This window comes from Bufo gargarizans, chromosome 4 (assembly GCF_014858855.1).
Source record: "Bufo gargarizans isolate SCDJY-AF-19 chromosome 4, ASM1485885v1, whole genome shotgun sequence".
NCBI lineage: Eukaryota > Metazoa > Chordata > Amphibia > Anura > Bufonidae > Bufo > Bufo gargarizans.
The window spans coordinates 454,526,613-454,542,096 of NC_058083.1; the positions used below are offsets into that span (position 1 = coordinate 454,526,613).

The 15,484-nt window shown below is 42.0% G+C and overlaps 1 protein-coding gene and 1 pseudogene across 1 annotated transcript; both read right to left on the minus strand.

Moving 5' to 3' along the window:
* Nucleotides 1–4,538: 4,538 nt before the first annotated feature.
* LOC122935488 lies at nt 4,539–6,361 on the minus strand (annotated as a pseudogene).
* A 1,850-nt stretch (nt 6,362–8,211) lies between these two features.
* On the minus strand, nt 8,212–13,291 carry LOC122935489. The gene is made up of 3 exons (XM_044291252.1): nt 13,005–13,291; nt 10,209–10,481; nt 8,212–8,387 (listed from the first exon to the last, which is right to left on the minus strand). Exons 1-3 carry the CDS (start codon nt 13,192–13,194, stop codon nt 8,212–8,214), a joined length of 639 nt encoding a protein of 212 aa, XP_044147187.1. The 5' UTR covers nt 13,195–13,291.
* Nucleotides 13,292–15,484: the final 2,193 nt, after the last annotated feature.

Here is a 15,484-nt window from a genome sequence, read left to right on the forward strand (position 1 = left end):
GCCAGGGTGAGTAGAGGGAGGTCTGCGGCTCGGCTGGGTACCACTGCCCTCACCCAGCACTTACGAGTCAACCACTGGCGGGAGTGGGAACAGATGCGGGGTGGTCATAGCAGTGGCGCCACCAGCAGTGTGCAGGGGACAGCAGCTCCTGCCACTGTTCTGCAGCCACCCCAACCACTTCTAACAAGGCGTTCCCACTCCCCCGCTCCCTCTCCTAGAGGTACTGGTACCGGCAGCCAGACCTCTGCCTCCACCGCACCCTCCTCTATGTCCTCCACTGCCGTCCGGCGCCAGCCCACGGTTGCTGACCTTTTCGAACGCACCGCGCCCTATGCCCCAGGGGACCGACAAGTGCGTTCACTCAATGGGCTCCTGGCAAGGGTTATCGCCCAACATCTGCTGCCCTTCAATCTTGTGGACAGCAATCCATTCCGGCAGATGTTGGAGCAGGCACAACCCAGATGGCGTGTCCCCAGCCGCCATTTCTTTGCCAGGACTGGCGTCCCTGCCCTACACCAGCACATTGTGCAGAAGGTATCCCTGTCGCTGGATCATGCTGTCAGTGACAGGGTGCATCTGACAATGGATGCTTGGACCAGCAGGCATGGGCAGGGACGCTATATCAGTTTTACTGCCCATTGGGTTTCCCTCCGAGGCGCCGGGGAGGGAACGGCGGCATCTGAGTTTGTGGTGCCGCCCCGGGGTGTCCAGGGGAGAACTGCTGCTCTCCCCCCACAAGCCACTGTCTCCACCACTGCTGAGCCCCCCAGCAAGCGTCCCCGTAGCTACGCGAGTGTGGTGCACGTCCGCTGCCAGGCCGTGCTCCAGCTTGTGAGCTTAGGGGAACGGAGACACACTGGACCTGACGTTCTGGCCGCACTACAGGATCAGGTCCAGAAGTGGCTGACACCCCGAAGGCTCCAGGCAGGTATGGTTGTCTGTGACAACGGCAGCAACCTCCTCGCCGCCCTCCAAGCTGGCAGTCTGACACACGTGCCCTGCATGGCACATGTCCTCAACCTAGTTGTGCAGAAATTCCTCCGGACATACGAAGGGTTGAGTGACATTGTGCCAAGGGTACGGAGGATTCGCCAGCCACTTTAGACGCTCCCCAACTGCTGCCGCGTCCCTGTCCAAACTACAGCAGGACAACAGCCTGCCACCTCACAGGCTGATTGTGGACAGTGTGACGCGGTGGAACTCCACCCTCCACATGCTGGAGAGGTTGTGGGAGCAGCGAAGGGCGGTGAGGGAATACCTGCTGGACCAAGGCACTCCAGGGCCAGCACAACCACTCCCATACATCACTAATGCGGAGTGGGGGCAGATACAGCAGGTCTGCCACGTGTTGGCTCCATTCGAGCAGGCGACCAAGATGGTCAGCGGGGAGCATGTCGGCCTCAACGACATGCTCCCCTTAGTGTTCCTGCTGGACAGGACACTAGATCGCCTGCTCGAGGCTGGGGAGAGTGCCTTGTTGGAGCAAGAGGAGGCAGCAATGCTCCAACAAGACCAGGCCCAAGACGAGGAGGAGGAGGAAGAATTTGTAGACGTCCAGCAGTCTGGGCCTGGTCAGGAGGGAGAGACGGTGTTGGGGGCACCGTTAGTCCGGGGGTGGGGCAGCTCCGAACGGGAGCAGCAGCAACAGCAGCAGGAGGACCAAGAAGTCATGGTCCTGGGCAGCCATGAACAGTCACAGCGGGCTGTCCTCTTCCCTATGGCTGCCCACATGCTGCGATGCCTCCGAAGGGACCCCCGGATCAAGAGAATCAAGGAGAGGGAAGATTATTGGTTGGCCACCCTTTTAGACCCTCGCTGCAAGGGGAAACTGGAGCAGTTCATCCCAGCCAGCCGTAGACAGGCCCGTATGGATCAACTGCGGGCCTGTCTGATCAAGCGTCTGGAGCAGGCCAACCCTCGGCCTCACGCTCTAGTTCTCCCCGCCCATCTCACCCAGCAGGTGGCTGGCCCCAGCAGCACCAGCCGAGCAGGTGACCTTATGGGTGAGATGCGGTCGTTCTACCAGTCTGCGCGACCCAGTACCACCAGCAGCAGCAGCAGCAGTCACCACCAGCGGCTGGCCCGCATGGTGGCAGACTACATGGGGTCCGTTGGTGCTTCCGACAGCATGAGCACCGACGACCCCATGGAGTACTGGGTTGCCAGGCTGGACACCTGCCGCGAGCTCGCTCAGTATGCGCTGGAGTTACTATCTTGCCCACCCTCCAGCGTACTGTCTGAGCGGACATTTAGCGCGGCAGGTGGGGTGGTCACGGACAAGCGGACCCGTCTGTCCACAGACTCAGTGGACAGACTTACATTCATTAAAATGAACGAGTCCTGGATCGGCAGTGACTTCTTGGCCCCCGCTGTCGGTTCAGGCCGTTGAAGGGTCCCTTGTCCATCCCTCTCCTTGTCTCTCCCTCCAAAACTACGTTGTTTTTTATTTTATTTTTAAATATTTATTTATATATTTACTTATTTATATATTATACATTTTTATTTATGAAGCAAAATCTTAATATAATCAAAATAATCATTCTAGAATGCCAAATTTTTTAATTATCATGCATGTCATCAAATTTCCTCAGCACACTGAATACCTGCTGCTGTCAGAGTTGCATTTTTTTTAAGTTATGGGCTTACCATGGCCTGTTGGTTTGCCATTCAGCAGTACTCATTGCTGCTGCCAACTTTGAACGTGCTGCTGACTATCCTGATATGTTATTCGGAGCTATGTTTAGGCCTTTTACTAGACATTTTCCATCTTCCATCCTGTTGATGCTGCTATTGAATTTACTGATCAGGCTGATTTTTGTTTAGTCCTTACACTACATCATTATATTTAAATGTTGATTATGCATTTCCTACTGAGTTGTGCCAAGTTATGTGTAGACCTTATGCTCAACCATTTCAAAATTCCATCTAGTTGATGCTGCATCTGTCTGTCCTGAACATGTATTTGTAATTACTCTTTATTCTCCAATTTTAAGATTAAATTATGATGCTGCCTATCCTGCAGGGTTAGGCGAACTTGGTGTAGACCTTTTACTATGGTGTTTACATTTACCTGCTTTTGTCTGCCCTGTTCCTGCAGAGTTTAGTTTAGCTATGTGTGGCCTTTAGACAACAGATTTTTCTGTTTTAATGGTAGTTTCAGTAGTTATCCTTAATTGTTTGGCCCTTTGATTTGTATGCCTTCTACTGTTGCGTTACTATTTTACTGCTACTGTCTGGCCTAATGCTGCCAAGTAATGTGTCTGAAATATACTAAATTATTAAAATCTAACTGTGGAATTTTTTTTTTCAAGATCATGCAAAGGAGAACCAGCATGGACCACTTATTAGCCCTTGTAATATGACAAGTATTGAGTATTATTATTTTCATAAAATGGTGTTCATGTTTAATATTTGCGAATGTGCACTATTCATCGTATATTGTCAAGAATTTGATTGGAATATAGATAGAATAAAAATGTTTTCGTTTAATACATTCATGTGGTTTTACGCTTCATTCACCAAAATAATTTATTTTGTTTTATTTTATTTTAAAAATTTTAATTTTGCTTTAATTGGGTTGTTGGCGTCCATGTTGTGGTTCTTACTTTAGCAAGGTGGGGACCGCATGTGGGCTTCCATTTTCAAAAGGTTTTGTGCACTTAACATTGTACAAGACTGATTGATAAACCTAATAAAAGCTTTTTGTTTTATTTATTATTTTAATGCGGACTTAGGTTCTAACATGGTGTTGTCGGTTGTCCTGGAAAGGATGCCTGGCTTCCGTGTTGACCTCTCTACATGGTTGGGTGTTACTGGCGTTATACTCATCCGTGTGGTAATCCGGTTTTGGTAATGGAGCGTTATTGCCACATGTATATATAGATATATACATTTAAATGTAATCTTACTTCTTGACAATTATATAATGATTATTTTCACATGCTAGTGTAATATAATAGACTTTAATCTTTCAAAATTACCTGCTGACAGAATAATAATCTTGAAGCCATGTCACCATTTTGTGAGTGATTCTACTCATTGCATCACATGTTGATGTCTTTTTTGAGGAAGCTATGCTCCAACATGTCCAGTTTAACAAACGGACACTATATCAGAATCATGCTAGTTATTTCTTTGCTGACTCATCAATTGTTTTTTTTTGGGTTTTTTTCAGACACATTTGATGTTTCAAAATTTTTAGAATAATGGAACTAATATAACTGAAGAAAACTTTAATATGCAATATTGTATTATTGAGGTTGAAATTTGGATCACAGTATGGATAATTTGATACTTTTTTTATATAAAGATACTTTTTCAAAAGTATAAATTTATTTTTTGTTAAAATTTGGTTGATACTCTATATATATTTATTATACATTTTGAATGTAGATTTGTATTTTGTAATCTAAAGTTTTGTTCAATAATACATTTGAAAGGTAATAGTGTGTTCACACAAAGGTTAATTAATGTGCGTTAAACAATAATTTTCTATTATAAATTACGGTCTTTTTTTTTCAAAGTAAAGAAAACTTTAATTTAGTGCTCTAAAGTTTTCAGAGCAGCCATTTACAATGAACCAAAATAAGTAAATTTCCTAACGGCAAATTACTACCTTAAATACTGGAGTGCGATAAACAAAATTCTCATTTTTACAAACATACAACATATTGTTTCATGTAAAACTGAATCTGTAAGAATGTCTCATCTGCTTAACCACGTCCGACTAGCCCCAATCTTCGTCCTCCTCCGCTGCCGCCCGCGCTGCAGGTTGTGAAATGCCAGCATTGCTGTAACCGTTGTCCTCCTGGAAGTCACCTCTCTTCCTGCTATCCACTGAAGCAAATTTGCTTGGCTGTGAACTAAATGTTGGCATGCCATGGGCACTGAACGCCATCTCTTCAAGCCAAGCAGGTACTGTCACGAACTATGGATTCGATTGCTCCGGATCCCTGAGCTGTGACCTAGTGGTCTGTGACAGAGTCTGCGCACACACAGAGACCTCACGTGACCGGGGTGTATCTTAAAAGGACAGGATGAGCTGGGCCTGGTATAGCCTTTATGACCTTTTATAGCCGGCATCACAGAGTAGTGGTAATAAAAGTGTCCATCTATATCATAGGTGACCCCGGCTTCAGGAAGATGAGAGTTCACAGTTTTTTTACATATGCCAGAAGCATATAAGATGGCTACCCAGAGGAATTATGTATGCCGGCACAAGGTACCTCCTGGTGAGCATCGGTTAAAACTTTCACTAGTCCACGGACAATTTTTTGCTCGTCATCACCAATCTTATTAAAAAAAGAAATGGCTTTTCCAGTGTTGCCGCAGCGTCCGGTTCGGCCGATCCTGTGAACATATTCGTCAACATCGCCAGGGATGTCAAAATTTATCACATGAAGGACGTTCTCGATATCTAATCCTCTGGCAGCAACAGACGTGGCAACAATCACAGGACACTGTCCAGAGCGGAAGTCGCCCAGAGCATTCTCCCGCTCTCTTTGCTCTCTGTCCCCGTGAATGCTTGTGCAGGGGATTTTTTATTGACAAAGAAATGTTGCAATTAAATCCGCCATCTTTTTGTTTTTCACAAAAACCATTGTGCGCTCATGGCCTATGAGTTGTAAAAGTTCCAGCAGTTTAGCCTGTGACGAACTGCGACCGCCGCGGCCACAATGAGTCACGAAACCGTAACAGATTCTAGGTCTTGGTTATACGCAGAGGGTAAATTCACAATGCACTCAGAGACAGGTTGTACCTTTCCTCAGAATCAATGTACACTGTCCTTTCTAGAACTCCTGTCTGGCTTTCTATCCCAAGGCCCGGATGCCTAAAGGGTGGCTTAAATCCTTGGTAAAATATATCTTCCTCAGGTATTAGATGCTTGCTTTATTTTCTAATGCATCTGCCCATCAGGGTTACTTATCTTTCCATGGGATTTCCTTACTTGTCTGTTGAAGGACTGTGGGTTTCTCCCAGGAGGTTCTGTCCTGCTACTGGGGTGTCTTCAGAGCATTCCTTGACTTGACAACAATTTTCTTACATCTTCCATAAAACCCATGTCCAGCATACAATCAGCTTCATACAGAACAAGGTATTTCACTTGGCTCAACCCAATCTTCTCCTTGTTAATAACGTCCAGTAACCTCCCAGGTGTCGCACAAAGGATGTTGCAGCCTTGAAATATCTGGCGCAGTGAATTAGACGTTTGTGTTCCTCCATAGATTACAACTGGACGAACGACAGTTCCGTATGCAAATTTCCAAGCATCTAGGTAAATCTGATTGATCAGCTCTCTGGTAGGAGCAACAATTATGGCTTCTGGTTCCTGAAGATCTTTAAACTGACTCGGAGACAGCATAAATATTCCGACAGTCTATGCCTTCTTATAATAATACCCCTCAATTATATTTAAAATCAATTTAGTACTTGATTTCTCTCAGTCGACAAATGTTTGTTTAAACCCAAATCTGGTTTATCTTTTATCTATATAAAGATATATATATATTATCAACCATACTGGTCTAGAACTGAATTCAGTTCCTTGGAGATAATACCGTGCTTTCACTAGTATATTTTCAATATCCCTGTATTGGATTAATTTTCAGGATGATGCTGCAGGTACACCCCCATCTTATTCCAAAACAGATACTATACACAAAGTATGGTTAATTGAATATATATATATATATATATATATAGAGAGAGAGAGAGAGATAGATAGATATGTATTATATTAAATTAATTATCCTATAAAATATAGGTAAGGTTATACTATACCAAAATGTCAGCTACCAAAAATCAGTTTCAATGGTTCTAAGATGGCTGCCTCCAATGACTGAAAAGGTGGTCAGGGCTGGATCTGGTCTTTTGATGATGTTCAGAGAGAGAGAGCTAGAGAGCTCTAGAGATCGATCCCTTCTGTCAGCCCATACCATCTTTTTATCCTATCTTAGAAAGGGCTTGGCCAAGTTTTATCATTAACTAGTGACCTCACTTTATAATCAATATAACCTCCCTCTAGTATTTTACCCTAACACTAGATGGCACTAGTATTCCATACAAAAATCGAATCACTCACTTCTTTCTCTTATCTAATATACTAGCAATAAATGTTATCTAAGGTTTCAGACAAAACCTTGAGAAGATCTTGAATAGACAATGGCTTTTTTACTTCGTCAACCACCTGGTTTATCCTTGTACAATGTTATATTGGCCTTTTCAATAAAATATAATAATAATGAACTGTTATAATTTTTTGATCTAGATAGTTTATTTTATTAGGACAACATTGTATATGTAAGCGATGAATACACATGCTGTACTTGGGGGTTCAATCTGTTTTTTTATACTTTTATAATCGGTCTTCCACATCCCCATCTGTTAAAAATTTTTGTCTGCTGAAATAAAATAACTTGACACTCTCTAGTACTGCTTAGTTATGCCAAACTTTGTGTAGTAATTAGAATACTACTTTAACTTACCTACTGCATGCTGATCTTGGCCTGATACTTCAGAATTCTCTGTAGTCATTATACTCCACCGTTAGCATTGACTTCTTATTGTCCTGATTATTGAGAGTTATGTGTAGGCCGTATAATCCACTGTTAATATATAGCTACTGTGGATTCTGCTGCGGTCTGTTCTGATCATGGCGAGTTAGCATTCAGCCTTTTGAGAATACACATTACCCGCTGCAGCATGTCCTGCTGAGTTAGGATGAGATTATACTCGACCGTTAATATCTACCAGCTGCAGATGCTGTCTGTCATGATCATACAGAGTTATGTCAAGCTAGTTGTTTGTCCTTTGTAGCTATGTGAAGTTCTTATACAACACCATCAGCTGTCCTGATAAAGTTGATTTTTTCAATTTACAAATCAACCTACAATGTTAACTTTACCAACGGCTGCTGTCCAGATGAAGCTGACTTGTATGCCTCAGAATATAACATTAGCTATAACTGCTGCTGCTGTCCTGATCAAGTTGATTTGTTATGTATATACCTTATAATAAAACACTACACTATTAAGATGTACTTACTGCTGTTGTCTGTCCGAACCCTGCTGACTTTCAACGTGGACTAAAGGCTCCTTTACTGATAAGTCTGCAGTTAAAATTATACAAAAACATAACCTTATAGAAAAAAAAAAGTATGGAATCAATATAACTTAAGAAAACTTTTTTAATAACAAAAAAATTAGAATAAAATTAAGGGAACTTTTGCAGTTCTTCCTGCAGGCTTGCGAGCTCCTTTAGGTCCTCCCCATATTGGCATTCAAATTCCTGCAGCATTCTTTGGGATTTTTGAATGAGGGCTCTTAATTGCCTGATTTTCCCATGCCTCTTTTGCATTAGAGCAATTTTAGCTGAAATTTTCTTTATTACTGTTATGAAAACACAAGAGATAAATATATCAATTAACAATAAGTCATTTATTGAATTTTGTGTGGTATGTAGTTAAGTGCAGAGAATTTGAGTGTCATTTTTAAAGTATACCATAATAAATGTAGTTCTATATTAGATTATTTAGTGACATTTTAGTAGTTTTAAAGATAATTTGTTGTGTTATATAATGTTAGTTTATGTAGATTAAAGAGTTATTGTGCATGTCTGTTGTTTGATATTACTGTGGTTTTTGTTGTCCCATTATTATTGTTAATTTTATGATCTTCATCACCTGCTATATAATTGTAGGGTGCAGTGTTTCATGACTTTCAAAATTGCTCCGTACTATTTTTGTGCCAAATATAAAATATTTGCCCTGGGGACAAAATTGCTCATTAACCGTGGTCTAATAGCCGATCTACTAGTCCAGAGCAGCTAGCCAATTATATAAAATAAGGCCTTTTCAGGTATTTGTCAAACACCTGCTGTCTAGATCTCTCCTATTGGACGTATTTCAAAGACATAAGCATTGCTGCTACGTAGCTGAAGGGGGGGGGGGGGGGGGGTAAGTAGGTGTCATGTGGAGGTGACAAATGCTAAAAAAGACTGTACGACAGCACCTGTCGCCTTAGAGGTGAAGCAGGGGACACCAGTGTTTTGTTCCCCTGCAAGCGCTGATATTGGCTGTTACAACTCTACAGCCAATTAAATAAATTCACATATGTGGTGGTGTTCAGGTGAATTATATGCTAAAAGTGGAACTGCACTGGGGTGCATTTAGTCCTGTAACCACTTATTTAATAAAAAAAAAATGTGTGTAAATTCATTATTTTTTTTTTGTCAATTTGAACGGTTTTTTCTAGAAGACAATCGTTGGCTCATTATGTAAAATTGCGGATTGATCTAATTGCTTAGCATATTCATTGAGGGGTGTAGTTTGCCTAATTAAATAACTTTTTTTTGTTTTCAACTCTAGGGTCACATAAGGGCGTCTTCTCTTAACATGCGACATAGCTTCCAATTACCATTAATTTAAATCCTTTAGCCTAAAGCCATATTGTGCTACTTGCAGTCTGAAGCCTGCTGTGCGACCAAAGTTAAGGGTTTTGTGCACAACTGTTTGTAAATATACATATTGTTTGTAATACGTTTAAGATTTTTTTATGATTTAAACACTACAATGTTTTCAAATAAAATAGTTCGTAATTTATAATTTGTTCAAATTATTTTAATTTTTTTAACATTTTAATAGATTACCGTTGGACAATTAAATCGTTAACAGACTTTATAGGATAAATTTGGATTAAATAGAGGGTGTGTGGTTTCTGAAATGGGGTTATTTATTTGTCGCTGACACTATGTAGGCCTCAAAAAGTGACTGCATAACCAAACTGTTATTGTTAATTATATTTCTGTTAATAAATTATATAAACATGATATAGGCATATGGCGATTGTAAACTTATACATTTATTTAATCTCTATTAATCTATATTGTAGTATCATTTGAAATTTTAATTTTGATTATATCATTTTATTTCTAATATTTTTTTAGATTAGTTACTTCGTTAACAAAGATGCCATTAAAATTTTGACTATGTTTTACCACTGTCATGAAGTACAATGTGTAACGATAAGATAGAACTATGCCCGTGAACAGTAAACTCGTTTTAAAGTTATTAGCACAAACATAGATACCGTTTAACATTTAAGAAAAATGTTTAATTAGCGTTAAAGTAGAAATGGGCATTGGGTATTGAGGGTTAATGTTTCTAAATATGTGATGTATACATAATTACAATGATGTGTGCACATATTTACCCTCCTGGTGCGGGGTGGTAACCAGCGCCTGATCCTCTTCCTCAGGAGCTGGGGTGGTGGTATCCTCCTCAGCAGGAGCTGGGCCAGACGTTTTTGGCCCTTGAGAGGGTCCGGGCTCGTCAGACACCTCCACAACAATCCCCACATCAGGTGGGTTGGTGGCACCTCGAGGACTGTGGGAGGGGCCCGCCTGCTCATCCTCCTCTGTGGAGACCTCCACTACATCCAAATCCGCCGTGGTTAGACGGCGGCGGACCGTTGGCGCTGGAAGCCCTGAAATCACACAACATTTGGATTTAGGCTCAATTTAAACGTCCGGAATGTCTTTTTCATATCCACCCACACAAAAAAAAAAAAAGACACCGGCAATGTGCGTGACGCATTTAAGACCGCACGTCAATGTCAATAATATAATATGACTATTCTTGGCCTCAATTGAGGACAATAATACAAGGATTATTAATAAATATCATCAGAAATACAGCAAAAAGTATTTATTAGAAGGTGTAAATATTATATTTAATGTTCATGTTATAAGATCGGATTGTATTGCGATTGTATGTGGGGTCTGATCAATCGGATATTGGCCAGCTGAGCTGATATGTACCTGTCTAGGGTACTTATTACAACAATGATGAATATCTAATCAGACATCATAAAAGACGAAGTTATATTTAGTGCAAAAAGAACTGAAATGTGGACCCAGAAGTGCGGGTCCGCTTTTCTGGAGACGGGACGCACATCGTGCGGCCCCCTTAGAGATGAATGGGTCCTCAAGTCAGTTCAGAAAAATAAATTATGAAATTGAGCACTTGTGAATCGGGTCTTGGCTGTCATTCACGTAGCGGATGTCACGCACGGCATCTGCTCGTGTGAAACAGCCCTAATACAGATTGATGATTGCTGTTTATCTAGATATACACACACACACACACACTACGTGCAGAATTATTAGGCAAATGAGTATTTTGACCACATCCTCCTCTTTATGCATGTTGTCTTACTCCAAGCTGTATAGGCTCGAAAGCCTACTACCAATTAAGCATATTAGGTGATGTGCATCTCTGTAATGAGAAGGGGTGTGGTCTAATGACATCAACACCCTATATCAGGTGTGCATAATTATTAGGCAACTTCCTTTCCTTTGGCAAAATGGGTCAAAAGAAGGACTTGACAGGCTCAGAAAAGTCAAAAATAGTGAGATATCTTGCAGAGGGATGCAGCACTCTTAAAATTGCAAAGCTTCTGAAGCGTGATCATCGAACAATCTAGCGTTTCATTCAAAATAGTCAACAGGGTCGCAAGAAGCGTGTGGAAAAACCAAGGCGCAAAATAACTGCCCATGAACTGAGAAAAGTCAAGCGTGCAGCTGCCAAGATGCCACTTGCCACCAGTTTGGCCATATTTCAGAGCTGCAACATCACTGGAGTGCCCAAAAGCACAAGGTGTGCAATACTCAGAGACATGGCCAAGGTAAGAAAGGCTGAAAGACGACCACCACTGAACAAGACACACAAGCTGAAACGTCAAGACTGGGCCAAGAAATATCTCAAGACTGATTTTTCTAAGGTTTTATGGACTGATGAAATGAGAGTGAGTCTTGATGGGCCAGATGGATGGGCCCGTGGCTGGATTGGTAAAGGGCAGAGAGCTCCAGTCCGACTCAGACGCCAGCAAGGTGGAGGTGGAGTACTGGTTTGGGCTGGTATCATCAAAGATGAGCTTGTGGGGCCTTTTCGGGTTGAGGATGGAGTCAAGCTCAACTCCCAGTCCTACTGCCAGTTTCTGGAAGACACCTTCTTCAAGCAGTGGTACAGGAAGAAGTCTGCATCCTTCAAGAAAAACATGATTTTCATGCAGGACAATGCTCCATCACATGCGTCCAAGTACTCCACAGCGTGGCTGGCAAGAAAGGGTATAAAAGAAGAAAATCTAATGACATGGCCTCCTTGTTGACCTGATCTGAACCCCATTGAGAACCTGTGGTCCATCATCAAATGTGAGATTTACAAGGAGGGAAAACAGTACACCTCTCTGAACAGTGTCTGGGAGGCTGTGGTTGCTGCTGCACGCAATGTGGATGGTGAACAGATCAAAACACTGACAGAATCCATGGATGGCGGCTTCTGAGTGTCCTTGCAAAGAAAGGTGGCTATATTGGTCACTGATTTGTTTTTGTTTTGTTTTTGAATGTCAGAAATGTATATTTGTGAATGTTGAGATGTTATATTGGTTTCACTGGTAAAAATAAATAATTGAAATGGGTATATATTTGTTTTTTGTTAAGTTGCCTAATAATTATGCACAGTAATAGTCACCTGCACACACAGATATCCCCCTAAAATAGCTAAAACTAAAAGCAAACTAAAAACTACTTCCAAAAATATTCAGCTTTGATATTAATGAGTTTTTGGGGTTCATTGAGAACATGGTTGTTGTTCAATAATAAAATTAATCCTCAAAAATACAACTTGCCTAATAATTCTGCACTCCCTGTATATTTATTATTATGTGTGTGTGTGTGTGTGTGTGTGTGTGTGTGTGTGCGCAAAGTACAAAATCAGCCGGTTACATCATACATCACTACCGCACTGTGTGGATAAATATATATATATATATATATATATATATATATATATATATATTTTATTATATATATATATACACACACACACACACACACACAGCGAGATAGAGATATATGAGGTAAAGGGATGATTTGCTATGTTTCACAACAAGTAAAAATAAGTAATAATTTGTAACGGGTGATAAAAAAAAAATAAAATAAAAAAGTACCAGGGCAGACTCTCTGACTGTGCTCTTTGACCCAGTCCGGGTGCCTCCTTTTCAGGTCAGACCATTTTTTTACTATTTGCATTTCGTCGTGGGTCCGCCCAAATTTTTTTTGTAAGGCCTTGACGACCCCCACGACAATCGCCCTCTTCTCGGCCTGCTTCCGGGTCCGGTCATAACCCTTCTTCAACATGCGCTGCAGGATAAAGATGCAAACATGTATTACAAAATTTAGGAAATACAAGGATTATTAATAGATATCATCCAAAACACAGCAAAAAGTATTTGTTAGAAGGTGGAAATATTATATTTAATGTTCACGTTATAAGATCGGATTGTATTGCGATTAAATGTGGGTGGGGTATGAGCAATGTGACATTGGCCAGCTGAGCTGATATGTACCTGTCTAGTGAAGCGACGGTACGATATGGGGTGCACCCTGGGTAACGCTAAATGAACCAGCAAATAATGGCAGGAAGAAATTTGTAATTTTTCTCCAGACCAATAAGACATGTGGCCAGATTTATCATTAGCTCAAGTCAGAATAATGGAGTGAAAAAGTCGCAAGAAAATGAGCAAACGCTAAAACTGCGCACAAATTTGCGAGTTTCTCCTGCTCTGCACTATGCTCGCCAGTTTTATGAAAGTGGACGTGTTTTCTTATGTAGATGAATCTCTAGACACATTTACTATTGGAACAATTTAAAAAGTTGCAAAAAATAAAAAAAATGCGCTAGTTCACTCCAGTGAGGACCATGCTTATCTTAGGGCTCTTTCACATCTGCGTTATTGTCTTCCGGCATAGAGTTCCGCCGTCGGGGCTCTATGCCGGAAGAATACTGATCAGGATTTTCCTAATGCATTCTGAATGGACAGTCCGTCCTTCAGGATGCATCAGGATGTCTTCAGTTCCGGAACGGAACGTTTTTTGGCCGGAGAAAATACTGCAGCATGCTGCGCTTTTTGCTCTGGCCAAAAATCCTGAAGACTTGCCGCAAGGCCGGATCCGGAATTAATGCCCATTGAAAGGCATTGATCCGGATCCGGCCTTAAGCTAAACGTCGTTTTGGCGCATTGCCGGATCCGACGTTTAGCTTTTTCTCAATGGTTACCATAGCTGCCGGGACGCTAAAGTCCTGGCAGCCATGGTAAAGTGTAGCGGGGAGCGGGGGAGCAGTATACTTACCGTCCGTGCGGCTCCCGGGGCGCTCCAGAGTGACGTCAGGGCGACCCAGGCGCATGGATGACGTGATCGCATGGACACGTCATCCATGCGCATGGGGCGCTCTGACGTCATTCTGGAGCGCCCGGGGAGCCGTACGGACTGTAAGTATACCGCTCCCCCGCTCCCCGCTACTACTATGGCAACCAGGACTTTAATAGCGTCCGGGCTGCCATAGTAACACTGAAAGCATTTTGAAGACGGATCCGTCTTCAAATGCTTTCAGTACACTTGCGTTTTTCCGGATCCGGCGTGTAATTGCGGCAAGTGGAGTACACGCCGGATCCAGACAACGCAAGTGTGAAAGAGGCCTTATGAGAGTTTTTAATAGAACATGCGACTTTTTCGTAAGGACGTGCAAACTTTGTAAAGCTGCTTACTGACGGATAAACTGCTACCGTAAAAAGGGATGATCATAAATCTGGCACTATGTGTTTGTGTGTGGTATGCAGTGTGTGGCAGGAAAATGTATATGCAATGTGCATGATATTTCTTTGCTGTCCATACATACATACATACTTCTTACAAAGTGCTGTGATGTCAAAACAATACTTATTACAATAATGATGATTATCTAATCAGACATGATTAAAAATAAAGTTATATTTAGTGCGCGTATATATGCGCATAACTGCGCATGCGCGAATATGTAAACATACTATTGCTTAATAATTACTATACTATACAGATATGGTGCGAACATGCATTCAAAATGTTATGACATGAAGTGTTGTACTTACGGTTAGCAGCAGTTCATCCTCTTCGTCAAGGAATCTTGTGCCCACCATTTTCTCTTGTGAGGACTCGGAGTTGAAGATTCACTTTTAAAATGGAGTTGACGTACTCGCGATAAACCACGCCTATGATGCGCGCGCATGTGCGCGCGCACGTGCGCACGCACAATCTCAACACACTGACTTAGGTGGTGTATGTAGCGAATAAACGAATAGAGAGAATAAGCGAATATATCGAATAGGCAAATTATCTAACAGGCAGCGGTTGGGCGAATATTTGAAAAATGCTATTGATTGACCCTGACGTACTCGCGATAAACCACGCCTATAATGCGCGCGCACGTGCGCGCGAACAATCTCATCACACTTCATATTTTAGGTGGTTATGTAGCGAATAAACGAATATAGCGAATAGGCGAATTATCTAACAGCCAGCTAATAGGCGAATTTTTGAAAAATGCTATTAACCCTAGTTAGTTAAAATATACCATCGGAACTGAGTTTTCACTAACGTACGGAAAACTTAG